Raw genomic sequence first — 27,138 nt, 5'->3', positions numbered from 1 at the left:
TCCATAGACAGAGGACTCTGGCTATATCAATATCTGATTAGACTTCAGAGCAAAGAAAAGAGCTATAGACAAAGAGAGCCATTCTATATGATAAAAGTATCGGTCTACCCAGAAGACTTAATGATCTTGTAAGAATATACAGCTAATAGCAGAGCCTCAAAGGACATGAAGCCAAAAACTAATTAAAAAAAAAAAGGTTTCTCTTAATCTTCCAGGAATTTGACCCTGAACACTGACCCTGAACCCTGAAAGTAGGCAAAGACACAAAAAATTGGCTTGTGTTGTAGTATTCATTTAGGTCTGGAAGACACATCTTGTAAGAAGAGGGATCTGTTAAATTAACTGTGCAAATCTGACTCATCCTTGTAAAAATCAAATAGACGCCTCACTGAGTCAGAAAATTTCAAAACCTCTCTGTCTCCTTGTGAGCCAGACAAATAAAACAAATAGTGCTTCTGGCAGATTTCAATCCAAGTGCAGTTGCAAGCCTGACTTCTGATATCATTTATAGAACCAAGAATAGAAAAATTTTTTAGCAAAATCTTAACTACAATGATCTCTGCAGGGTGTTATAGTAGGATTTAAATTTCCTCATTATTGTCGATGTCTTAGAAGTTGCTGCATTCAACAGTTTTAATTTAAAATGTTGAAGTTAACCTTAGAGTTTTGTTTTGTTTTTTGGTTTTTTTTTTTTGCTTTTTAAATTTGCAGACATGATAGTACTTTTTTGCTGCTTTCACACTTGAATAGCAATCAGGTTTTGTATAAAATTCTAGAGGCAGATTTTCTTTACACATCATCCCACTGTCTCTCAGTATTTGTTACTCGGTGGAAGAAATTTGAGTCCCACTCAGTTCAATCCTTTTGAAGGACTCAAGATTTCTTTTTCTGTTTGTTTAGCAGCAGGAGCTTTTATTTAAATTTAAAATCTCTCACCTGCAAACCGTCCAGTCTTGATTTTACTTCATGAATTTTTCCTTGCCAATGTTAAAAATTCTCTCAACTTCCAATTTCAGATACCTTTTCAGACCTGGAGAGTAGCTTTTTTTGTTTCTAATTTTTATGAAAGGTAGTTGATTTACAATGTTGTGTTAGTTTCTTATATACAGTGAAGTGATCCATGATCCAGAGTATATATAATTTTTCAGATATGTATGTATATATATATTCAGATTCTTTTCTGTTACAGTTTATTATAAAATACTGAATGTAGTTCCCTATACTATACAGTAAGACCTTTCGGTTTTTTTTTTTTAAATCTGTTTTATATATAGTAGCTTGTATCTACTAACCCCAAACTCCTAATTTATCCCTCCCTCCCCTCTTTTCCCCTTTGGTGACCATAAGTTTGTTTTCTATGTCTCCAAGTCTATTTTTTGTTTTGTAAATAAGTTCATTTGTATTGTATTTTAGATTCCACCTATAAGTGAGATCATATGGTATTTGTCTTTGTCTGACTACTTCAGTTAGTGTGATAATCTCTAGGTCCATTCCAGTTGCTGCAAATAGCATTGTTTCATTCTTTATTACGGCTGAATAATATTCCTATATATTTGCATGTATACTACATCTTCTTTATCCATTCATTTGTTTGTGAACATTTAGGTTATTTCCATATTTGGGGCATTGTAATTAGTGCTGCTCTGAACACTGGGGTGCTTGTACCTTGGAAAGTGTTTTTATTTAATATACACTTTTAACCTCGTTTATGATCCACTGTCCCACGTTAAACTTCAAGGACATTTTTTATTTGTAGATGATTTGTAAATTGGATTTCTATGCCTTGCCCTCCAGTATATTTCTGAGCTCTTTAAAGTGTCCTATTCATTTTACATTTGGGATTATTTCTGAAGTGAGTCTTTTCTGTTACTGACTTTTCACACTGTCAAATCTGCCTTTCATTGCCTCTAGTAAGGAACCTTCTCGATTTCTTTCTTCTCTTCTCACTGTCTTGTACTACATCATCCTGCGTCTTTTCTGGTCTATGAATGAGCCCAGTCTTTGGATTCCTATGTCGTCCTTGACGTCTGGAGCCAAGATAACCAGTGATGAAACACAGCATCAGACTCAGCACCTCCCAGCAATGGCAAAACATCCTGTTGTGCAACTTTCTGGAGCCTCTGGGGCAGAGTGTCCCCCTGTAGCTGTGCCAGGAGCCACAGAGCAGTTGGAGTCAGTGCGCATGAAGGATGAGAAAGGCCAGGCTCTGGAGGCTGCTCTGGATGCTCTTCATCCCAGGTAAGATGGGGAGGAGGCGTGAGCAGGTGAGCTCTTTGCCCAGGACCTGGGGTTGGGGCCAAGCCCTCCACTTAGGTCTCCCTTTTCCTCTGAAGCTCCGGGGGATGTGGCCACCCAAGACAGAACCATCCCATAGATAAGCCACACTGGGTTTCTCCACCCAAACTTAAAAGAATCAGAACACACAGGGCCTGAGGACAGAACTAAAGGGGGTGGGTTAGGGAAACAACAAGATGCCTGTGCCTTTTGATGTTGTCAGGGACATGCAAAACCCTGAGTGAGAAAAATCTCACCTTGACGTGATCTAAGGGAATTTTGGTTTTGAGTTTGAATTTTTTTCCCCTTTATATGCCATCATGGTGCTTTTGGTGTTGAAAGAAGTGTTAGTCACTCAGTCGTGTCCAACTCTTTGTGACCCCATGTCTATCCATGGAATTCTCCAGGCAAGAATACTGGAGTGGGTTGCCATTTCCATCTCCAGGGGATCTTCCCCACCAAGGGATCGAATCTGGGTCTCTCGCATTGCAGGCAGACTTTTTACCAACTGAGCCGCCAGGGAAGCCTAAACCCCAAAGACATAGTCCACTCAATAAATATATCCCAGTGGCCAAGCATGGGCCAGGAAACCTGCTGTTGCTGAGGACACAGAAGTGCTCAGAAGAAAAATGCCCATTTTCACAGAGGCCGTGATCCCAGGGCCCTGAGGCTCCGCTGCTCAGGCTCCACAGGGTTGCCGGGGCCCTACTCTTCTCTTCCTGCCCAGCTCACACCTTCACTAAAAGTGGAAGCACTTGGAGCTTTCCTTGTCCCTGCTCCCAGTCCTCATGAATACATTGAGAAAATAAGCAGAGAAGGGAAGCATTATCAACAAGGAGTTAAAAGAAAGGTTTGCTTTGGAAAGACAGAAAAGATTCCAGGGAGAGGATGTTTTCTGGGGACCCACTGCCTTGAGCAGAGTCCTGGACAATCACCTGATAGAGCCTGCACACCAGGGTTACTCAAGGATTCCTTGGTGCTGGGGTGATGATCTGGATGGGTACATAGGAGTGTGGTTCCATGGACCAGTGCATTTCCGTGTGCCTTTTCTTCTTCTTCTTCTTTTTTTTTTTCAAAAAAACAAACCTGTGTTCATTTTGCAGTGGAGATTGTGTTTATTTATTTATTTTTAGTTTTATTCATTATTTGCCCGCACCGGGTCTTCCTTGCGGTGCGTGGGCTTCCTCTAGTTGGGGTGAGTGGGGGCTGCTCTCCAGTTGCGGTGCATGGGCTTCCCATTGCGTTGGCTTCTCTTGTTGCAGCTCACGGGTTCTGGGGCACAGGTTCAGTAGTTGCGGTGCGTAGGCGTAGTTGCCCTTTGGCATGTGGTATCTCACTGAAGCAGGGAGGGAATCTGTGTCCCTGCATTGGCAGACCGATTCCCAACCCCACTGGACTGCCAGGGAAGCCTTCCTTGTGTCTTATTCAGGTTTTTCCAAAGGAGAACTGGGAGAAGATGGAAGGAAGACTGAGAGGAAACCAATTTTTTTTTTCCCCACTGGGTCCTATCAGGGTAGATTAGGGTGTAACATAAAAGCTCCTTCTAGACCCTATATCCTGGGGAATAGAGTTGTTAGTCAGCTCTTCTCACTTGGGTTGGCACTGGCTCTAATCCCAACCAAACATCTACCCTGGGCAATCTAGCTCAGAGGTTTAGAGCTGATTCTAGAGTCTTCCCTGGTGGCTCAGATGGTAAAGAGTCTGCCTGCAGTACGGGAGACCCAGGTTCAATCCATGGGTCAGGAAGATCCTCTGAATAAGGAAATGCCAATATTCTTGCCTGGAAAAATCCCATGGATGGAGGAGCCTGGCAGGCTATACCCCATGGGGTCACACTTACTGCTAAGCATTTAAGACACTCTGATTTAATCTTTATAACTTATAAGTTGATAGTATTATTTCTAGTTTTGAGACTAGGGTCGCCAAGAGTCAGACACTTTTTAGAGTCTGACTATGAGGGTTTGAATCCTGACTTCACACATTTCTCCTGCGGGACCTTGGGCAAAATCACACAATGTGTGTGTGTGCTCAGTTGAGTCCAACTCTTTTCGACCCCATGCACTGTAGCCTGCCAGGCTCCTTTGTCCATGGGATTTTCCAGGTAAGAATGCTGGAGTGGGCTGCCATTCCCACTCCACTGGATCTTCCCAACCTAGGGATCAAACCTGCGACTCTTGCATCAGCAGGCAGATTCTTTACCACTAGGCCACCTGGGAAGCCCAAATCACATAACAACTTCTGGGTTATTAAATAAACTTTCTGTGCCCCAATTTTCTTGTCTTGAAACTGGGAATAATAGCAGTATCAACTGATAAGTTATAAAGATTAAATGAGAGAGTGTCTTAAACACTTAGCGGTGAAAGGTATTTGTTATTCTTTTTTTACATTAATAATATAAAGAATTCCTTTCTTGAAATGGTGCAGAAAGTGATGTACAGACTTCACTTCTGCATTGGTTTCTTCCTGTCTCCTTTCACAAGAGCCTGGCAGGTGTGTGAGCAATCTGTCTCCTGTAACTCCTACCGTCTTAATCCATCCGGGCAGTTATAACAATATACCACAGACTGGGTGGCTTATAAACAACAGAAATCTACTTCTCCCAGTTCTGGAGGCTGGAAATTCAAGGTCATGGTACCAGTATGGTTGGGTTCTGGGGAAGGTCTTCTTCTGAGTTGCAGACTGACTACCAATTTCCCACTGTGTCCTCGTGAGGGGGAAAGGGCAAGGGAGCCCCCTGGAGCCTCATTAATGAAGGCACTAATCCTATTCCTGAGGGCAAAGCCCTTATGACCTAACTATCTCCACCTTGAAGTTTAAGATTTCAAAATATGAATTTTAGGGGGACACTAACATTTAGATGAATAAAAGCAGCGATAATTGTAGGTAGTGATAGCCTGACCTTGGTAATGGTAGGTGGATTGACCCACCACTATCCAGCCCATTATTTGGTTTCCCATGAAGGAAGGTATCTCAGGCCTGGATGGATAAACTGTAGTCCCTTAGTAAAGGGAGCCCTGCTGTGTCCAGTTGAAAACACAGACCTGGATCTTCTTCAACTCTACTTGGCCCTCCCATCAGCAAGGATCCCTTGGACCAGACCAGAAATTCATGCCAATTCTAGGCTCAACATTCAGGAGTGTGATTGAAATTTTTGTCCCTGTAATCCAAGGGTTCTCAGCCTTGGCACTATTGACACTATGGGTAGATTAATTTTTTCTTACGGGGGCTGGCTGTACACTGGAGGATGTTTAACAACATCTCTGGCCTGTACGCATTAGATGCTTTTGGCACCTCCCTGCTCCCAATGATGGGGGTTCCCTAGTAGCTCAGTCGGTAAAGAATCACCTGCAATGTGGGAGACTTGAGTTCGATCCCTGGGTTGGGAAGATCCCCTGGAGAAGGGAATGGCAACCCACTCTAGTATTCTTGCCTGGAGAATCCCATGGACAGAGGAACATGGTGGGCTACAGTCCATGGGGTCTCAACGAGTTGGACATGACTGAGTGACTAAGCACAGCATAGCATAGCTCCCAATTATAACAACCAAAAATATCTGCAGGCATTGCCCAATGTCCCCAGAGGGAAAATTGTCCCCAGTGGAGGACCACTGCTGTGACTCCTTGACATTCTGTAATATTTAGAACTCTTTTGGAAGCAAGCAACATCCTATAGACCAATCAACACAGTAAGAAAGAGCAGCAGTCTCAGAGAGGATTCTGACTGGCCAACCTTAATCATGCGCCCACTTCTAGGCCAATCAGCATGGCCAGGGTGGTGAGATTCTTTGGCTTAGTCTGTGTCTCTGTGTCCATCCTGGAGAATATGGGCAGCCCCATCAGTAAAGGTACATAGGATACAAAGGATGAGGACCCTGAGAAAGAGGTGCTCTACTCCCCAAGGAAAGGAGAGATGAGGACCACACAGCCAGACATCAATGTCCACCACGTCCTTGAGATAGCTTTCTCGCCATTTTTCCAATAGTCTCTTGAACTGGTCTCTCTCCTCTGACTTAGATGAAGTTCCTCTAGCTGTTCAGTGGAGTCACTTTCTGATAGTAACATCTCCTCACATCCACTTTGGACCCTGTCCCTGGTGGTCTAGTGGTTAGGATTCAGCAGTCTCACTTTTCACCCTGTACATCCTTCTCTATAATTGTTCCCTCCCGTCATGCCCCTGTGACTCATGGTCCTAGCATGTGTCCCACGCTCTGTCTCTATTCAGACAATTTCTTCCTCTCAAAAACAGTCATTTATGAAAGTTGATTTGCACAAATCATACACAGTCTAACTTTTGTGGTCAAAATCAATCAAACAAACCAACCAAACGACCCCCTCCCCAAAAAAAAAAAAAAAAAACTACTTGCAGTGATAAGATATGGGGTCTAATGCTAACTTGCAGGGAAAGCTGCATCTTCTCTGGAGACCTTGAGGATCTTGTCTAAAAATTCGGTGATTGAACAAGAAAGAAATGTGGCTCCTCTCTCTCTTTTTCTTTTTTTTCCCAAAGAGAAGGAAGCTATTCCTCACAGAACTTAACTCAAATTCTCTGCTTACAGAAATCCAAGCTGTCGCTGAAGTATATGAGGAGAAATGTACTCTAGCAGAGGGGCAGACCTTGACCGTGAGCTGTCCTACCAATACCAACATGTATTCCCAAAACCAGAAGGCTTGGCAGAGGCTGAAAGATAACGGGGAGGTCCAGACACTGGCAATCACAGAGGGGTCCAGTCAAGTCCAGGTGGGGAAGTACTTCCTAGAAGACATCCCCAGGGAAGGCATGCTGCAAGTCCGAATGATCAACCTTCAAGTGGAGGACTCAGGACTGTACCAATGTGTGATCTTGAGACCCGGCGACCCCATCATCCTGTTCCACCCTGTCCGCCTGGTGGTGACCAAGAGTGAGTGATGTGTAGGTGGGTGGTAGAGGGTGGGACAGCCAAATCGGGTCGGGTGGGACAGTGGTGGTGGACCACTAGGGCTGTGGCTCAGGATTTCTAGAAGCCTATGACCTCGCTCCTTGTTCTAGAAGCTCCTTGTTTCTCATTTGAGGTCCTTGAGAGACAACTGGTCCAACAGTAAGAAGGGATTACATCTCATTCTTTGTATGGATTCCTCTTTGGGAGCAGAACCTAACATGCTGTGCTAGTGTAGGAAGTGGGATATGGTGAAAGGTGAGTGATGGACTTGGGACAATTTAGTCTCATGCTTCAGGTCTTCATGGAGAAGTCATTTCCTTGGGAAGCCTCTGTGAGTCACCCTACCTTCCTAAGGATGCATCTGAGGGCCCTCTTGTGTGCTTCCAAAGCAGAACTCCTCAGACCTTAAGTGGGCACAAACCACCTGGGGGTATTATTTTAGCCACAGTATGTCTAGGATGGGACCTAGATTCTGCATTTCCAGCCTCTTCACAGACAGTGCTGACGCTGCTGGTCCATGGCTTCCGTTTTGAGTAGTGAAGCACCAGGGCTCACTCTGCGCCCTCTTCATAGACAGCTCATCTCACTGGGTGAAGCAGTGGCCAGTTTCCTTAGCTGTTCTCCCCTATTCATCTTTGAGAACCTTGAGGAAATAATCTGTGCCTTATTTGACTCTATAGCTCTAGCAACTGATGAAGTGCCTGGCATATAGTAGGGCCTCCACAGATGTTGACTGGATGAGTTAAGGAAAGCAGATTAGAACGGGGGCAGATTCAAGTTCCCAGCCCCTGTGGAGCCCATATCTAAGGAAGACAAGACATATCTGCAATATATTAATGAAAGATAAGTTGCAAAGCAATATGCCACAGGTACGGGTGAGTGCAAGGCAGAGAGAATGGTACAAGATAATCAGGGAATTATTCTTGAAGAAGGGCACATATGGATTGGTGAAGAATAGCAGGCAAGTGCATTTCCAATAAAAGGAATAGCCTGGAAATACCTTCCTTCTTCCTTATCTCCCTCCCTCCTTCTTTCCTTCCTTCTTTCCTTTTCCCTATCTCTGACCCAAGCACTGGCACACTATTTCTTTATTAAAATTAAAAGCAAAAGGAAACCTTGGTTCATGAGTGGGCATGTTCATTTCCCTCCTCAGTTTCATTCACGCTACCACGCACCCTTCCGTCCATCCATCATCTGTCCAATCATCCAATGTGCTTTCTTGCAGGTTCTTTGGGACCCCCTGCCTCAGATGACTATCCTTGCCAGACGTCTGTTCAGAATCCCACCCTTCCTCCCATCACCACCAAGCTCCGTCCCAGGCCCAGGACTGTGACCCAACTCATCCTCACATCAACTAATAGCCTCTCCTCTTCTGGTTTCATAGTCACTCCCACAAATGTGACACATGTCACCAGGTATAGTTTCCAGGTCTCTGGGCCCTTGGATTGGACACCAAGTCCTTTGATTCCCAGTCCATGTGCTGAGAGGATGTGGGGAGTGAGGGATGGGGGAAGGTAGAGGGCAGGGTGGGTTTGAGTCATTTCGGTCCAGTGGACCTTCCCAGGGGTGGAAGGAGCGTGGTGGTGCTGGTGTGAGGGGGAGGCTGTTGGAGGCAATGACGAGGCTGCCATTCTCCCCACCGTTTCCCTCTGTGTTTGCTTCTTGCATGTCAGAGGGCTAAGGAGAGGGAAATGGCGTCTGTGCTGAATTCCAAGGGCTCAGCAAACCCCTAATGGTGTAGTGGGAAAAGAGACCCTGGATTCTAATGCCAGCCAGATCAACTGAAAGTGTAACTTCAGGCCACTCAGAAGCCTTCTCTGGCTTCAGTTTCCTTGTTTCTATGGTTGGGGTTGGAGGGGGTGGCAGGGGAGGGTAGAAAAAAAATCAGAGCTGGAAGCCATAATCTAGCCCAACAGCTCTGAGCAAGTGATGTGTGTTAGGATATCCCAGAGCGTAAGCTTTTATTTGGCTTGTTTTATTTACTTATTAAAAAATTTTTTTGAATGCACCCTGCAGCATGTGGGATCTCAGATAGAACCAGCGTCCCCTCCACTGCAAGGCAGAGTCTTGATCACTGGACTACTGGGGAAATCCCTGACTGGTTTTCAATACTGATGCACATGACATCTGCAGACCAAAAGAGTTAGAATTTCTGGAGGTGGGGCTGGTCTCAGTAATTTTTATGAGATCTTCAGGACTCTTAAAATGTGCAGGCAAAGCTAAGAAACATGACCTTTGCATGCACACCTTTTTATACAGTTTATTATTAAATGTTATTTATCTTAGAGTGTGTTTATCACTAAATGTTGACTTAACAGAGAAAGAAATAATCTTCCATATTCCTATCAATCTAATGTGTCTTTTTCTGTCCATCTTTTCTTCTAGTTTTTAATTCATGCTTGGATATATTTTAATGTGGCATTAATTCTAATTATACACATTTTCACTATTTTTCTTGGTTAAAACTATTCTTCAGTGTTGCTCCCTAGTCTTTGTAGTCAGAATTTCAGCGTACTTTTCTATTGGTAGAAAGCCATAGCTCACATAATCTTTTGCCTGTTTTTAGACATTGAGATTATTTTCATTTTTTGTAGTACTGATAACTCTGAGATGAACACATATTTGTAGATGTCCTTTTCTTCTTTTAAATTGTTCACTCAAAAGAAATTCTCTTAAAAGAAGCCGAACATTTATACTGTTCTGTATATGTCCTGGCATGCTCAGTCGTGTCCAACTCTTTGTGACCACATGGACTATAGCCTACAAGACTCCTTTGTCCATGGAATTCTCCAGGCAAGAATACTATGGGGGGTTACCATTTCCTCCTCCAGGGAGTCTTCCTTACCCAGAGATTGAACCTGCATCTCCTGCACTGGCATGTGGATTCTTTATCACAGAGCTACCTGGAAAGCCATTTTCCTCTATACATACTGCCAATTTGTTTTCCAAAAGTTGGAAACAATTTGCCGTGAGATCCAAAATGTGGAAGAGAAGCAGAGTCACTACAGGGCTCTGGTACTTAAAAAATATATCTGTCAAAATAGATGTGATGCTGAAAGCTCAGATTCTGTGTATGCTGGTGCCAAATCAAATCTCAGAGACAGTTTTGGGTGAAGTAGAAAGGAGTAGCTTTGTTGCTTTGCTAGGCAAAGGGGGCCACTGTGGGCTAATGTTCTCAAAACTATGTGTTGCAACTTGGGGAAGATAGTGACAAGCTTCGTAGTAATTGTTCAGAGAGGGTGTGATCAGCTCATGAACATTCTTCTGATGGGCTGGTGATGACATAAGTAGGAGTCGGCATCCTCATCCTTCAGGTCCAACTGGTCTAGGGTCTACATGCTTGTGGGTGGCAGACCATTATTAATCTTTGTTAACTTCTACCACCTGGAGGGGGTTTCAATATCTGCAAAACAGCTCAAAGATATTGTCTGTATCCACTGGTGAGGAATCACAAACTGGAATCAAGACTGCCAGGAGAAATATCAACAACCTCGGATATACAGATTATACCACTCTAATGGCAGAAAGAGAAAGTAAAGAGCCTCTTGATAGGGGTAAAGAGGAGAGTGAAAAAGCTGGCTTAAAACTCAACACTCGAACAAAAACAAACAAGAAAAAAAAACTTTTGTTTTCTTGGGATCCAAAATCACTGCAAATAGTAACTGCAGTCACAAAATTAAAAGATGCTGGCTCCTTGGAAGAAAAGCTATGACTAACCTAGACAGCATATTAAAAAGCAGAGACATCACTTTGCTGACAAAGGTCTGTTTAGTCAAAGCTATGGTTTTTCCAGCAGTCATATATGGATGTGAGAGTTGAACCATAAAGAAAGCTGAGCACCAAAGAATTGATGATTTTGAACTGTGGTGTTGGAGAAGACTCTTGAGAGTCACTTGGACTGCAAGGAGATCAAACCAGTCCATTCTATAAGAAATTAACCCTGAGTATTCGTTGGAAGGACTGATGCTGAAGCTGAAGCTCCGGTACTTTGGCCACCTGATGCAAAAAGCTGACGCATTGGAAAAGACCATGATTCTGGGAAAGATTGAGGACAGGATGAAGGGGATGACAGAGAATGAGATGTTTGGGTGGCATCATTGACTCAATGGACATGAGTCTGAGCAAACTCTGGGAGATAGTGAAAGACAGGGAAGTTGCAAAAAGGGGGTTGCAAAAAGTCAGACACAACTGAGTGACTGAACGACAACAACAATTGATGGGAAAACAGGACCTTGCCCAGAGGCTGCTCTTGACTTTTTCTCCCTGATCTTGAATCCCTAGTTCAGTTCAGTTGCTCAGTCGTGTCTGAGTCCTTGCAGCCCCATGACTGCCGCATGCCAGGCTTTCCTGTCCATCACCCACTCCTAGAGCTTGCTCAAACTCATGTTCATCAAGTCGGTGATGCCATTCAACCATCTCATCCTCTGATGTTCCCTTCTCCTCCCACTTTCAATCTTTCCCAGCATCAGGGTCTTTTCCAATGAGTCAGTTCATCCCATCAGGTGGCCAAAGTATTGGAGTTTCAGCTTCAACATCAGTCCTTCCAATGAATATTCAGGACTGATTTCCTTTAGGATGAACTAGTTTTATCTCCTTGCAGTCCAAGGGACTCTCAAGAGTCTTCTCCAACACCACAGTTCAAAAGCATCAATTCTTTGGTGCTCAGCTTTCTTTATGGCCCAATTCTCACATCCATACATGGCTGCTGGAAAAACCATAGCTTTGACTAGACAGACCTTTGTTAGCAATGTAACGTCTCTGCTTTTTAATATACTGTCTAGGTTGGTCACAGCTTTTCTTCCAAGAAGCGTCTTTTAATTTCATGGCTGCAGTCAACACCTGCAAAGATTTTGGAGCCCAAGAAAATTAAGTCTGTCACTGTTTCCATTGTTTCCCCATCTATTTGCCATGAAGTGATGGGAATGGATGCCATGATCTCCATTTTTTGAATGTTGAGTTTTAAGCCAGTTTTTTCATTCTCCTCTTTCACTTTCATCAAGAGGCTCTTCAGTTCCTCTTCGCATTCTACCACAAGGGTGATGTCATCTCCATATCTGAGGTTATTGATATTTCTCCGGGCAATCTTGATTCCAGATTGTGCTTCATCCAGCCTGGCATTTCGCATGATGTACTCTGCATAGAAGTTAAATAAGCACAGTGACAATAGACAGCCTTGAAGTAGTCCTTTCTCACTTTGGAACAGTTTCTCAATTTCTCAATTTGGAAGCAGACAGTTCATGTCTGGTTCTACCAGCTCCTTCTTGACCTACATATAGATTTCTCAGGAGGCAGGTAAAGTGTATTCCCATCTCTTGAAGAATTTTCCACAGTTTGTTGTGATCCACACAGTCAAAGGCTTTAGCGTAGTCAATAAAGCAGAAATAGATGTTTTCCTGGAACTCTCTTGCTTTTTCTGTGATCCAACAGATGTTGGCAATTTGATCTCTGGTTCTTCTGCTTTTTCTAAATCCAGATTGAACATCTGGAAGTTCTTGGTTCATATACTGTTGAAGCCTCACTTGGAAAACTTTGAGCATTATTTTGCTAGCGTGTGAGATGAGTGCAATTGTGTGGTAGTTTGAACATTCTTTGACATTGCCTTTCTTTGGGATTGGAATGAAAACTGACCTTTTTCAGTCCTGTGGTCACTGTTGAGTTTTCCAAATTTGTTGGCATATTGAGTGCAGCACTTTCACAGATAATGATCTTTTAAGATTTGAAATAGCTCAGCTGGAATTCCATCAGTTCCACTAGCTTTGTTCATAGTGATGCTTCCTCATGCCCACTTGAATTCAACACTCCAAGATGTCTGGCTCTAGGTGAGTCATCACACCATTGTGGTTATCTGGGTTAGGAAGGTCTTTTTTGTATATGTCTTCTGTGTATTCTTGCCACCTCTTTTTAATATCTTCTGCTTCTGTTAGGTCCATTCCATTTCTGTCCTTTATTGAGCCCATCTTTGCATGAAATGTCCCCTTGGTATCTCGAATTTTCTTGAAGAGATCTCTAGTCTTTCCCATTCTATTGCTTTCCTCTATTTCTTTGCATTGATCACTGAGGAAGGCTTTCTTATCTCTATTCTTTGGAACTCTGCATTCAGATGGGTATACCTTTCTTTCCTCCTTTGCCTTTAGCTTCCCCTCCCTTCCCTAATTAACAACTGCTTGAATCTGACCCCTGGGGCTCAGGGAAAGCCATGGAGGCTGAATGAATGTTGTTTCCTAAAATCAAAGAAATGGGGGACACAAAAACCTTGTGCCCAGGAGCCCCATAGAGCCCTGCATGGTATCGGACATGAGCTGGGACTTGCTTTCATCTATTACTGTGGACTCTGAGCTCCACAGGGTAGAGGCAGAGTGCCCTCTTCCCCTTCTGTTGTGCCGAAGTGTCTGGTACATAGTAGGTGATCATTAAAATCTTTAAAATAAAATAAATCTTTACAATAAATGCTATTCTTTTTTTTTCACTAATTTTCCAACATATCAACTGAGAGTGCAAACATTCGCCCATATTCCTACTAGAGGCTATACTTCCTTCACCTGTTGACTTTATGTGTTTTAATTAACATGAACCATTCTATGCATCAGAGTACAGTTGGGAAGTCAGAAGCCACTGAGAAGTTTGAAAAAGAGGGAATTTAGAGGAGGGAGCAGTTTGTCCAGGAGATGGAAGAACAGAGGTGCCTATCTGGGGCCGAAGAGTTTGGCACCTCAGAGAAAGCCACTGTCACCCTGTCTTAGGAGGACTCCACGGAGGCAGGCTGCGGAGAAAATCTTGTGCAAATGTTTTAGGAAGTGATCCCAGGAAAAACCATTCCTGGGGAGTGGGACTGGGAGGGAAGGAAACCCAGCGAAGCGTGCCATGACCAAAGCGAGTCCCACAGGGACTAAAGGTGTTTCTGGGCACCACAGGAGTTGTCTGTACGGAGCGGAGAGGGGGCTGGGGAGCTAGAGGGCTTGTACTGCCAGCACTCGGTGAGGGGCACAGCAATTCCCCAGGACTGTGGCCGGAGTGCTTGGGGTGGGGTGGGATGGAGTGGGGGTGTCTGGCTGCCTGCATACAGCCTCAGAAAGGGATGCCATGCTGGCCCTTGAGAGTGGACATATTCTAGGAGCTCTGTGCAAGAAAACGTTCCCCGGCTTGGAGGGGATAAGGCGGGGGACTGGCATGAGACACTTGGACAGGTTACAGTTTGTGGAGCCGAGAGCTGGCAACTCCCTGGGCGGGAGGGCTGGAACCGGGCACAGGCTTGCACTGCAGGGGGCACAGCTGCAAGCTTGACTGTCTAGAGAGGCCCTGCCTTCCAGCCCCGGCCCCAGCTCCCAGCCAGGGCAGCCAGGGCTGAACTTGGCTGCCTCAGACATCCAGTTCCTGCAGATGCGAGACGGTGCCGCAGGCTGGGGGTAGGTTTTAGCACAAAAGGACCTGTGCTGCTTTCTATGGCTGTTCTATCATCTCTCCCTTGCTAGTTTGTACATTCAGGTTTAAGTTTTGCATAGGCAAAACTTGTTGATTTTTAAATTATTGCTTTGTTTTATTCCTTAATTATGTTTATTCTATTTACTGGTGCCTTCTCTATTTTTTCCACTTTATTTTAATCTTAATCCATCCAGGGGGTGTTATTTTGCTATATGGCATGAATGATAGAAGCAACGACTTTTTCTAAGATTTTGCCACCCAGATATCACAAGACTATTTACTAGACAATCCTTGCCTACCTATTGGGCTGCCAATTTCCTTAGATATGAATTCTTAGCTATCTTTAGATCTATATCTGGACTTCTATTAGTTTCCCTGCTGTTTCTCTTTTCGACCGGTGTTTCATCTCTATGGATTAGTTGTGCTATAACCTATTTCCACGGGCTTCCCAGGTGGTACTAGTGGTAAAGAACCTGCTAGTGCAGGAGACATAGAGACATGGGTTTGATCTCTGGGTCAAGAAGATCCCCTGGAGGAAGGCATGGCAAACCACTTTAGTATTCTTGCCTGGGGAATCCCATGGACAGCGGAGACTGGAGGGCTACAGTCCATAGGGTCGCAAAGAGTCAGACACGACTGAGGCACCTGAACACACACACAACCCATTTCCACATCTGCTGAGTCTATACAAGCCAACTTTCTTCATTCATTTGCATCCCTTTCTTATGGCACCTACTGATGTTTACCCAGGGCTTTTTTTAGAATCACCTTGCTGAAGCCTAAGAAAATTCATGATGGGATTTTGATGAGGACTGGAATCTTCTTGGTTTATAAATGAGGCCAGAGAGGTGAGGTGACTCTCCCAGGATAGGTCCTGATACTGAGAATGGAAGCCAGGTTACCTTGCTCTGGGAGCCCTTGCTCTCTCTACTGCATCAAGGCAGGAAGGAGCCTTGTCCGCCTGTCCTTTCTCCCTGGTGCCTCTTCTGGACATGGACTCTGTGCTCTCTGCTAAGTATATTTCTAATCAGTAGTTTTAGGTGATGGGACAAACTAAATGGACAGGACAGGGCCAGTTAGTATGGGGAAAGGAGGGATTGTGAGCAGATGAGCCAAGGGGTGTGAAAGACCATGACAAATACGCACGTGTGTGGGAGCATCCACGCCCATAGCAGTGCTCACTCTTCTGTCTCCCCCAGGGCCCCTGGGATCAGCATCGTCATTCCTGCGGCGTGTGGAATCCTGAGTAAGACCCTGGTCTTCATCGGTCTGTTTGCTATCACGCAGAGGTCATTTGCATCTTAGCCACAGGAATCTACAAGAATGATCTCCGACCTCCATCCGTGTCCACCTGGCAGTTGTGCCTGAAGAGGGGTGTAAGGGGAAGAGGCGGGGGTCAGTGACATGAGCTGATCTGTAACTCAGGTGACGTCTAAGGCTCAGGATCCCACCTTCTTGGCCCTGCTAACTCCCCTCTTTTAACTGATAACCTTGGACGTGCTTTGTCCCCTCACAAGAGAAGATACGGCCCCAAACCTGCTCATTCCACCGGCGGCTCAGGGTTTGCATTAAATAAAGACACTCTCTGGGACTTTCCTGGTGGCCCAGTGGCTAAGTCCGAGTTCCCAATGCAGGGGACCCCCTGGGTTCCATCCCTGTCAGGGAACCAGATCCCACATGCTGCAACGAAGGTGGAAAATCCCATGTGCTGCAACTAAGACCTGGCACAGCCAAATAAACAAATAACTAAATAAATAAATATTAAAAATGAAGACACTGCCTGATGCTTTTCACTGTCAAGGTCTGTGGGGATCATGAGGCACAGAGGCTACAGCTGCTAACTCTCCCTGGACCACAACATTTTGGCTTGAACTGGACAGAGTTCCCAGTACAGAGGCATCTTGTTCTCTCAGCTGCCAGGGCTGCCCTCTCCTCTAGAATCAGATGTTTCGATTTCTCCCCTTCATTTATGGCCTTTTCCAACACTCCTAGAAGATTGTTGAAAACCATGGAGCAAAGAGAAGATGAGATGTCATGGTAAGAACTCCATATTTGGGAAAGGGGAATTAAGCTAACCAGAAGGGCGTATCCTGGGACAATACTGGGAGGATGAGATAGGATCCATGGCTTAGGACCGGTAAAGCAATATCATTTGTCTACTGTGTGCGTTTATTGTGGGCATCAGCAGGGGTGCATCTGGCCACTGGATCCTCAGAACAACCCCACAAAGGCAGAGACCCATTCCTGGAACATGAGAAGTGCATCACCACTTACTGGCAGGGACAAAAACTAGAGCTCCTTTACTGAAGACCTAGCGCCTCAAAGCCACACAGAACGGAACAACAGGGAGCCTACTCTATTTGAGTGCCTCTTCCTTATATCACACGAGGGGCAGGGATGGTGGTGACCAGCTCTCACCAGTTAGGCTCCTGGAGGTTGTCCTCCACGTGCCCTGCTGGTAACACCCCCTGCCTTCCTCTGCCTCTCTGCCCCTACAGCTCCCCCTTCACTCCCAAGCTCATCCATGAAATACGTGTTCAGGCCTACCAACAGATTTCAATCAGTACTTTCTGATTTTCTACCTCTTCTGACTCTAAAGGGGAAGGGGCCCCACTAGTGGTGAAGAGATGATGGGTCCTTCCATTCCCATTCAGGAATGGCCAAGGCCAAAGTCGTCCTAAATTCCCTGAGAGCAAACATACGCTACCGCCCACGATCCATATTCTTACCATCTTCCCCTATTTTTGTGAAACAGGTACCCTGAGAGCTAAGGTACAGTCCTCCCTCCCCTGAGCCCCCCTGCCATCCTGTGAGGACTTCCTCACCAACCTGGGGGCTGACCCCTCTGAAAATCATGCATTTGGCCACTTAGGTCAAGTCACATGTCTGTACCATAGATGCCAGGGAGAAAGGGCAGGAGAAATATCTTTCTCCATGCTCAGTAGAAGGGGAAGTAGAGTTCCGTGCCCCGTGAGACCCACACTTTGGGGCATATCCCCCAAATGGAAAGGGTATTGGGTGCTTGAGGGCCAAAAGATGATGAATATCCATTACACAATTCCAAAGCTGGTAGAATTAAATGAGACAACCTGAGTAAAACACCTGGCACACAGCAGGTCTTCAATCCTTGGAGTCACTCCTGATACCATTAAAATTGTGGTTTCTATACTCACGTCTGGACTGGAACTCAGGGAAGCACATACCTTAGACCCAGGCAGAGCACCTGAGGAACACTTTGGGGGCTAACTGACTCGTATAGGACATTTGGATATGGATGAACTCTGATTCATCCTCTATTTGGACCACTTGCTTCAGAATCACCTGGCATGCTTGTTAAAATGCAGGTTCCTAGGCCCTCCCCAGACTTATCAAATCAGTGTGTCTGGGGGTGGAGCCCAGACGGGTGTATGTTCACCAAGCTTCCTGAGTGACTCAGCCACATGCCCATCCTTGGGAACCATGGGGTGGAGTAAGATGGAAGAAGGTGGGTCATTGGGAAAGCTTGACTCAGGCCTCAAAAGGCAAGTCAAAGCTGGATACACAGTGTCAGGCAGGCAGGGAGATTGGTAGGAGGGGTTGTGGGAGGTAGTGGTCAGTGGCCAGTGATGAGAATGTTCTGGTGGCTGGAGGCAGTCTTGGTGGCAGAGAGGTGGGACATCAGATGGATGGGTCTAGACTTGCTCTTGTGGAGAATGGGGAGCTGCTGAGTGTTGCCCAATTGCATAGTGACATGATGAAAGCAGGAAGGAAGATGTCACAAGGGCAGTGACCTCTCTCTTCTCTTTCTTCTGCATTTTCCTGAGCTGCCATGTCTTGTTACATTTTCCTCAGGGTTTCTCAACTGCAAACTGACAATCAAGCCTCCTCAGGGAAGATGGAAAACACCCAAGTGAGGCAACAGCCTCCAGTAAATGGAAAAGATGCTGAAGCGACCAATGCACAGTGGATCCAGGGAGCGGGATGAAGTGGAGGGGGAGGGCTCTGGGGGTGACCATGGCAACTGCTGCTGCTGCTCCGGGTCTCAGGTAAGGAGAGGCAGGGAGAGGGATGTAGATGGCTAAGGGGAGATACCTACTAAGAAGAGGGGTTTTCTCTCATTTCTTAAGGAGGGACTGAAGTGGGATCAGGGCACGTGTGTATTAAAGATGGAGAAGCAGGAAAGGAAGGTCATGAATGCATACCGTCCTGTTTGACCCTGTCCCAGCAGGGACTGGATGATGAAATAGAAGCTGGAGGTTCTTCTCCTGCACCTTGAGGCTGAGAAAACTATGTGAAGTCAACCAAATGATCTCTCCTTGATCTACTGATATGTGGAAGGCAGTCCCCCTCTAAAGGAATCAGGTACTAAGATAGAGGAACATTAATAGAGGAAAGGGCAAATAACAAGAAAAGGGCCAAGAAGCAACATGGAGGCAAAATTATGGTGGAAGTCGCCCTAGCAAGACACAGAGATGGGATGGAAAGAAGGTAAGGGCTCTAGAATCAGACAGAGCAGGCTTCAAATCCTATCTCTGCCACTTTCTAAATCTGTGACCTTAGGAAGTCCTCTATCCTCTCTGAGCCTCTTTTTCCTCCTTTGAGTCCCTACTCAGAAGTATTCATTTGTAAATGGTGAGAGTTTAAAAGCAGACAGACGGACTTCCCTGGTGGTCCAGTGGTTAAGAATCTATTGCTGGTTCGTGTCAATGTATGACAAAACCCACTGAAAAAATAAATAAATAAATAAATTTTAAAAAAAAAAAAAGAATCTGCCTATCTGTGCAGGAGACATGGATTTGATCTCTGGTCTGGGGACTCCACCTACCTCAGGGCAACTAAGCCTGTATACCACAACTACTGAGGCCTGTGTGCCCCAGACTCTACTGCTCTTCAATAAGAGAAGCCACTGCAATAAGAAGTCCATGAGCTGCAACTAGGGAGCAGCCCTCACTTGCCACAGATAAAGAGCAGCCTGAGCACAGGAACGAAGACCCAGCACAACTATAAATATTAATACACAAATAAAAGCAGACTGATGTAAATTCTTGGCTCAGGGTTTATGGCACGGTAGGTGCTAGCTAAAAGTTATGGTGGATGGTGGTGATGTAACCAGGCATAGGGTGATCACTGGTATTGAGGGTTGAGAAGAGAAAGAGATTAGTACCAGCTGGATCTGTCCACGTAGACTCCCCATGTCTTTCTTTTGTTTGTAACTGAAGATGGTATTTAAGCCAGAGTTCTAAAACACCTTGTGGAGTTCCTCATTTTACCCTGGGCATCTCCCACCTTTACATGAGGTATGCATGTTTAAAAGCTTGTTTGTTTTTCTCTTATTAATCTTCTTTTTTTTTTTAAAAAAAAAAAAAAAAACCTAAGCTAGTTATTTTTATTTGATTTATTTATTTTTACTATTATTTTATTTTAGCTCTGTTGGGTCTTTGTTGTAGCATGTGGGCTTAGTTGACCCATGGCATGTCGGGTCTTCCTGGACCAGAGATGAAACCCACATCCCCGGTATGGGAAGGCAGATTCTTAACCATTGGATCACAGGGAAGTGCTTAATCTTATTTCATTACAGGGGTCTCAGCCAAGAACTCAGAAGGGTAGAAGGAAAATGATTTTTCCTCCCTTATACCTATGGACCTCTAACTTCCTTCCTCCACTGAGGTCTCCCCAGCTCCAGGCAGCTATTTAGGACCAGACCTATTAAACCTTTGCTGAAAGTTTCACATGTGTGAAGCTCATATCTGGTCCACGGGATATATCCACTTCACTCATTCCAGCAAACTGGAGCTTCCAGCAAACTGGAGCTCTGGTGGATCCCTATACAGTCATCTTTCCTTCACTGCCATGGAGACAGGGAGCCATCAGCAGTCTCTGCCTGTTGTAGTTCTCAGGTTTGAGTCAAACACCAGTCTGCTGCGTCCTCCAAACTCCAGGGGACACTTAACAAGCTCTCCAAGTTGTGACCTTGAAGCCCCTCTCCTTAGACTTGAGATAAGGGGCAGGCATCCACTCCCTTCTGCCCTTAGGGTCATAGGACACCAAAACTGTCTCCCCACATCCTCTCCTAATCTTCAAAATCCCTACAACTTTATATCCTTGATGTGGGTAAGGTTTAGATACCTTTCTGCATGTGGTATACTTGTCTCCCAGCTCACTTTGCAATGAGGGATCTTTCCTTTGAACTTACATTAGTCAAGGTTCAGTTGCAGATAACAAAATCCAATGTATCTATTTTAAGTACAATAGAAATGCTTCCTTTAAAAATAGAATATTAAGTTGTTGTTGCTAAGTCATGTCTGACTCTTTGTTACCCCATGAACTGCAGCACACCAGGCTTCCCTGCTCTTCATTATCTCCCAGAGTTTGCTCAAACTCATGTTCATTGAGTCAGTGAGGCCATCCAACCGTCTTATCTTCTGTCACCCCCTTCTCCTCTTACCCTCAATCTTTCCCAGCATCATCACTTTTCCAGTGAGTTGGCTTTTCGCATCAGGTGGCCAAAGTATTGGAGCTTCAGCTTCAGCATCAGTCCTTCCAATGAATATTTAGGGTTGATTTCCTTTAGGATTGACTGGTTTGATCTCCTTGCTGTCCAAGGAACTCTCAAGAGTCTTGTCTAGCACCAGTTTTGAAAGCATCAATTCTTCAGCACTCAGCCTTCTATATGGTCCAATTCTCACATCCATACATGACTACTGGAAAAGCCAGAGCTTTGACTCTGCAGACCTTTGTCAGCGAAGTGATGACTCTGCTTTTTAATGCATCATCTAGGTTTTTCAAAGCTAGCTTTTCTTCCAAGGAGCAAGCATCTTTTAATTTCTACTCTTGAGTTTCTTGGAATGACTGTCAAAGCCACATACATGGTGGGGTGATTAAGGGGCCATTGCTCATCCCACAGTTAGGACTCTGAGGCATCAGCAAACTTTCCAAATCAGGAAACTACAGCATTGTTTCTGGTCCCAGACTCACCCCATGTCAGCCACACTCTATACCAGCAAAATGGATGCCTTTCTTCCTACTCAACTCAGTTCCAAATTTAAGTTTCATACAGATGCCTTGGATTGGTGGAGCCCAAATTATCTCTGGAGCCATGGCTGCCAGAAATCCTGAGAAGTGATTTTGCAGACCTTTCATTACATGAAACCCAAGAGAGGGAGGTGGGAACAGAAGTTAATTCCACAGCATCTGCCCAAACAATCTCAGCCAAAACTGAGATGCAAATAGTTCAAATTTTAAAGATTTTTTTTTCTTGCTGTCAATGAAAGATAAACTGAGTAGAAAACAAACACCCCCTCTTTGTTATGTTATGGCAAATACATTCTCTTATCTATCATAAAGTCATGTTATAATATCAACTTCCTATTTCCCCAAAATAATATTTTGGATATTATTATTTGCTATATATCACCCTGAAGCCATAATAAGATACAGACCCAGAAAATAAATTCCAAAATTTGTGGTACTTTTCTTGGAAACTTCAGTGTGTTTTAAAAATGACTATTTCCCATCAGTCTCTTCTGTTCCTGGGATACTGACATGATCATTCATTACACAGTGACATCTGGAAAATTCAGCTTCCTTGGCAGCCAAGTAAGTAAAAGCTGTTCCGTTTTAGCATCCTGTAAATTGAGAGTTTTCAGAACATCATAAAATCAGAAATATTACTTTAGGAACCAAGGGCAGGTCTTCTGGGATAGGGGCTGCTCTTTCTACCAATCCTGGGCTACTGTACTGTGATCTTTCCCCAGTCTTAATCCCACCCCTTCTTTGAAAGACTTGCCTTGAACCGAACTTCCCACTGCATTCTGATCTTGTCTTCTGTAAGATGCTCACACAGCTCTGCTGAGGCTGAGTTCTTCTTGACCTCTGTGAGCAATAAACTCATCTTCCTATTATCAACAGCTTGTGTCGGTGATCTTCAAGAAGCCAGCATTTCAAGAATGTAATTAAACCCATCCATTTCTCCCTTACGACTTAGGTCCTGGGATCTTATTCAAGATGTCCTTCCCAGTCTGAAGCACCGTAATATCCTGAATATTGTCTTTTACACAATGTTTGAAGATATTCTCACACATTAACTTTTGTTAGCTTTACAATTTTGACACAAACAGGACACAATGAAGAAATCCGTCCCTTAGGAGGAGTGGGGCAGGATCTTGTGAATGTCCATCTCCACCATCTAGAGCTGTGCTAATATTCTAGCCATTAACTACATGTGCATTTAAATGAATTAAAATTAAGTGAAAAATAAGAATCGGTTCCTCAGTCACACGTGTCACATGTCAGAGCAGAACAGTCACACGTGGGAGTGGCTACTGTGTTTGATGGGAAGGCATGGAACACATCACAGTGGGGAATTTTCTTGGACAGCACTGTATTCTCAATTTCTGCTTCAACAAAACTGGCTGACAAAGCTTTCAGTTCCTTGTTATAAATTTAGTGTCTTATTAATACAGATTACAACTTTTTATAGCACGCTGCTGCTGCTGCTAAGTCGCTTCAGTCATGTCCGACTCTGTGCGACCCTATAGATAGCAGCCCACCAAGCTCCTCTGTCCCTGGGATTTTCCAGGCGAGAGCACTGGAGTGGGGTGCCATTGCCTTCTCCATTATAGCACACTGCACACTGTATTTTCATAACTGGGCAGTTTGATTAAGAGTTTCCATTTCACTAAAGCAGTTTTTTCTCTCCTTAGAGAATCACACTTCTGAATTTTAATTTTCCTTCCTCAAAGAAAGGGTTTGTGCTATTTTGCCCTGTTCCCCTCAAGTCTACTCCAAAGCCATCTTGTGCTAGCTCAAAGCAAGTGCAAGTGTGGCCCATCTGGATGGATAATGAGGCTACACTGGAGGCTAGGGTGCATGGGGGCTGCTCAGCGGTGAGCAAGAGTTGTGGTGGGGGGGTGCGGGGTTGGAGGGCAGGATTCAAATGCCCAACTTGGGCATCTCTCTGTAAAGTCTGTGAAATGTGAGCAAGTCCCTGGCCGGCTCTGCTGCACAGCCTCTGCAAGGAAAAAGTCAGGAGGCTTGAGACCTGCTCTGCCGTCCCCTCCTCATGCGAACAAGGCGCTTGTGAGAACAGCGATGCAGGGTTGAGCAAAGCCGGGCTCACAGAAGTAAGTGAGAGGCTGGCGTGGCCCTCGGCGGACTTGCAGGCTCTCTAGAGAGGATGGAAGCATGCCCACTGCAGGGTGGTGATGGAACACAGCACAGAGTCAGGGCCAGGGTGTGCGGCCAGATGCTACGTGCTCAGGGCAGGCCGAGGTGGTGGCTGCAGCCTGGAGTTCTCTGCACCGGCATCTTGCGAGAGGGGCCCCTTGTGGCCCTCTGGTAAGTGAGGTGAGTTGGGGAGTGGCCCTTGGAGGCATTGCAGGGGCTGGAGAAGCGGGCAAGCTCCAGGACAGCCTGAGGCAGGACCAGCATGGAGTGGGCCCACAAGGGGAGTAGACACAGGGGGCTAGAGATGTGGGGGTCTTAATGCAGGCCCAGGCTTCTAACTGAGCCGAGGAGTCCAGTTAACACGGCACAGATGAACGCTCTCATGAGATCAGTGGTGAGGACACAGAATCATGGACAAAGTAGATATAGACCCTCCCCACTTTGTCCCCGTGAGCAAAAATTGATGTACTGTATACATGGGCCTATTTCTGGATCCTCTAGTTTATTCTATTGATCTATTTGTCTTTACACTAACTTCACATTGTCTTATTGACTGTAGCTTCACAGCAAATATATCTATCAGGTAATGTAAGTACCTCAACTTCATTTTTCAGATTGTTTTGGCTATTCTATAACCTTTGCATCTCCATATAAATTTTAGGACCATGTAGTCAGTTTCAACAGATAAAATGTCCATTGACTGGTGAGTGAATAAACAACATGTATATCCCTACAGTGGAATACTGTTCAGCTATTTAAAGGAATGACATAGCGATATAACTTGTTGCAGAAAGTACTGCTACAACATGGATGAATCTCAAAAACACTATGCTAAAGGAGCCAGTCACAAAGCACCACGTATTGCATAATTTTGTTTTCCTGAAATTTCCAGAATAGAGAAATCGATAAAGAAAGAAAGTAGATGAGCGGTGGCTTGGGGCTGCAGTGCTGAGACAGGCAGGAACAGGGAGAATAATAAGTGGGAAAATGGTCTCCCAAAAGATCTCCACGTGCTAATCCCTGGAACCTGTGAATGATACTTATATGATAAAGAAAGGAGGAGTTCTTTCAGATGTAGTTAAGGATTTTGAGATGGGGACACTATTATGCACTAGGTGGCTAGTACTAAATGCAGTCATGTATATCCTTCTAACAGGGAGGTGAAGGGAGATTTGAACACACACAGAAAATGTTCCGAGAAGGTGATATGAAGATGAAGCAGAGATTTGAAGATGCTGACTTTGTTTTTGTGCTTTTTTGAAAAAGGAAATCTGAAGATCCTTTTATTTTTTAATTTTTATTGGAGTATAGTTGCTTTACAATGCTGTGTTAGTTTTACCATACAGCAAAGTGAATCAGCTGCATGTATGCATATATCCTTTCTCTTTTGGATTTCCTTTCCAGTTAGGTCACCACAGAGCACTAAGAGTTCCTTGTGCTATGCAGTAAGTTCTCATTACTTATTTATTTTATACATAGTGTCAATAGAGTATATATGTCAATTCCAAGGGTTTCCCAGGTGGTGCTAGTGGAAAAGAACCTGCCTGCCAATGCAGGAGATGTAAGAGACATGAGTTAGATCTCTGGGTCAGGAAGATTCCCCTGGAGGAGGGCATGGTAACTCGCTCAAAGCATTCTTGCCTGGAGAATCTCATGAACAGAGGAGCCTGACTGACTATAGTTCATAAGGTTGCAAAGAGTCAGACATGACTGAAGCGATTTAGCATGCACGTCAATCCTAATCTCCCAATTCATCTTACCTTTTCCCCTTTGGTATCCATACATTTGTTCTCTGTGTCTATGTCTTTATTTCTGCTTTGTAAATAAAATCGTCTATACCAATTTCCTCAGATTTCACATATATGTGTTAATATATGATATTTGTTTTTCTCTTTCTGATTTACTTTGCCTCTGTATGACAGCCTCTAGATTCATCCACGTCTCTACAAATGACAATTTAATTCCTTTTTATTAAAGATGCTGACTTTGAAGACTTGAGTGATACAGTCACTAGCTGCAGAATGTTGGCACTACCAGAAGCTGGAGGAGGCAAGGACCAGCTTCTTTCCTATAGTCGCTGAAGACGCTGCAGCCCTACTAATACCTTGATCTTGGTTCAGTGATATTGACTTCAGACTCCTGGCCTCCAGGACTGCGAGAGAATACATTTCTACCATTTTAAGTCATCACATTTGCAGTAATAGGAAACTTATTCAGGGTGTGACTGCTCATGGACATGGGTGATGAAATGTTCTGAAACTGGATTGTGGTGATGGTTGCACAACTCAGTGAATATCCCCCAAACCACTGGAGTGTACACTCTAAGTGTGTCAATTTTATAATGTGTGAATTATATCTCAATAAGACTGTTAAAAAATCTTTGTGACCTTGGGTTAAGCAAAGATTTCTTAGATATAACACCAAGGTATGATAAATAAAAAGTGATATATTGGAGACTCCATAAAAATTTACAGCCCTTGCTCTTGAAAGATACTATTAAGAAAATAAAAAACACAGATTGGGAAAAATATTTGCAAAACACATATTTGATACAAGACCTATTAGACTATATAAAGAGTCCTCAAATTCAATAAGAAGAAAACAAACAAATAAAAAATTAAGATTTGAACAGACCCTGTCTCAAAGCAGATATATTGATGGCAAATAGGTATAACAAAAGATACTCAATATCATTAGTTATTAGAGAAATGCAAAATAAAACCACAACAAATACTACTACATACTATTAGAATGGGGGGAGCGGGTGGGAAGAACAACACTTGACAATATCAAAATGCTATGAAGGATAGGGGAGCAACTGGAACATCACTGGTAGAAATGCAGAATGGTGTAGCCACATTGGAAAACAATTAGTCTGTTTTTAAAAAATTAAATACAATCTTACAATAGAACCCAGAAATCCTGCTCTAGGTATTTACCCAAGTGAAACATAAGCCCATTTCACAAAACCCTGTGTGTAAATATTTGTAGTAGTTTTATTTGGAATAATCCCAAACTGGAAACCAAATCTTATTATCCCTGAACTGGGAGAGATATGCATAAACAGTTATGATACATCCATACAGTAGGATCCTGCTTTGCAATAAAAAGAAACAAAGTATTGATATACTCAACACACAACATCTCAAATGCCTAATATGCTACACATTGGAGAAAAAGAAACCCTCCAACTCTGTTGGTGGGAATGTAAGTTGGTGCAGCCACAATGGAAAATGGTATGGAAGTTCCTCAGAAAACTAAATATAGAGTTGTCATATGATCCAACAATCCCACTCCTAGGCATATATGTGGACACAGCTATAATTCAAAAAGATACACGCACCCCTATGTTCATGAGCATCCTTATTCACAATAGCCAAGACATG

General features: G+C 44.2%; 1 protein-coding gene across 2 annotated transcripts; it reads left to right on the top strand.

The window, feature by feature from the left end:
• The first annotated feature begins 2,094 nt into the window (after nt 1–2,094).
• Nucleotides 2,095–26,385, top strand: TREM1 (triggering receptor expressed on myeloid cells 1). Of its 2 annotated transcripts, XM_043907413.1 has the most exons (7): nt 2,095–2,238; nt 6,830–7,171; nt 8,415–8,604; nt 15,808–16,645; nt 18,440–18,633; nt 22,105–22,183; nt 25,730–26,385. In XM_043907413.1, exons 1-4 carry the CDS (start codon nt 2,190–2,192, stop codon nt 15,911–15,913), a joined length of 687 nt encoding a protein of 228 aa, XP_043763348.1. In that variant the 5' UTR covers nt 2,095–2,189; the 3' UTR covers nt 15,914–16,645; nt 18,440–18,633; nt 22,105–22,183; nt 25,730–26,385. The 2 variants fall into 2 exon arrangements, with proteins under 2 accessions (XP_043763348.1, XP_043763349.1); XM_043907414.1 differs by lacking the exon at nt 22,105–22,183.
• The last annotated feature ends 753 nt before the right edge of the window (nt 26,386–27,138 follow it).

This window comes from Cervus elaphus, chromosome 7 (genome assembly GCF_910594005.1).
Source record: "Cervus elaphus chromosome 7, mCerEla1.1, whole genome shotgun sequence".
Lineage (NCBI taxonomy): Eukaryota > Metazoa > Chordata > Mammalia > Artiodactyla > Cervidae > Cervus > Cervus elaphus.
The sequence above is the reverse complement of the archived record's forward strand: the minus strand, read 5'-3'. Positions and strand labels throughout refer to the sequence as shown.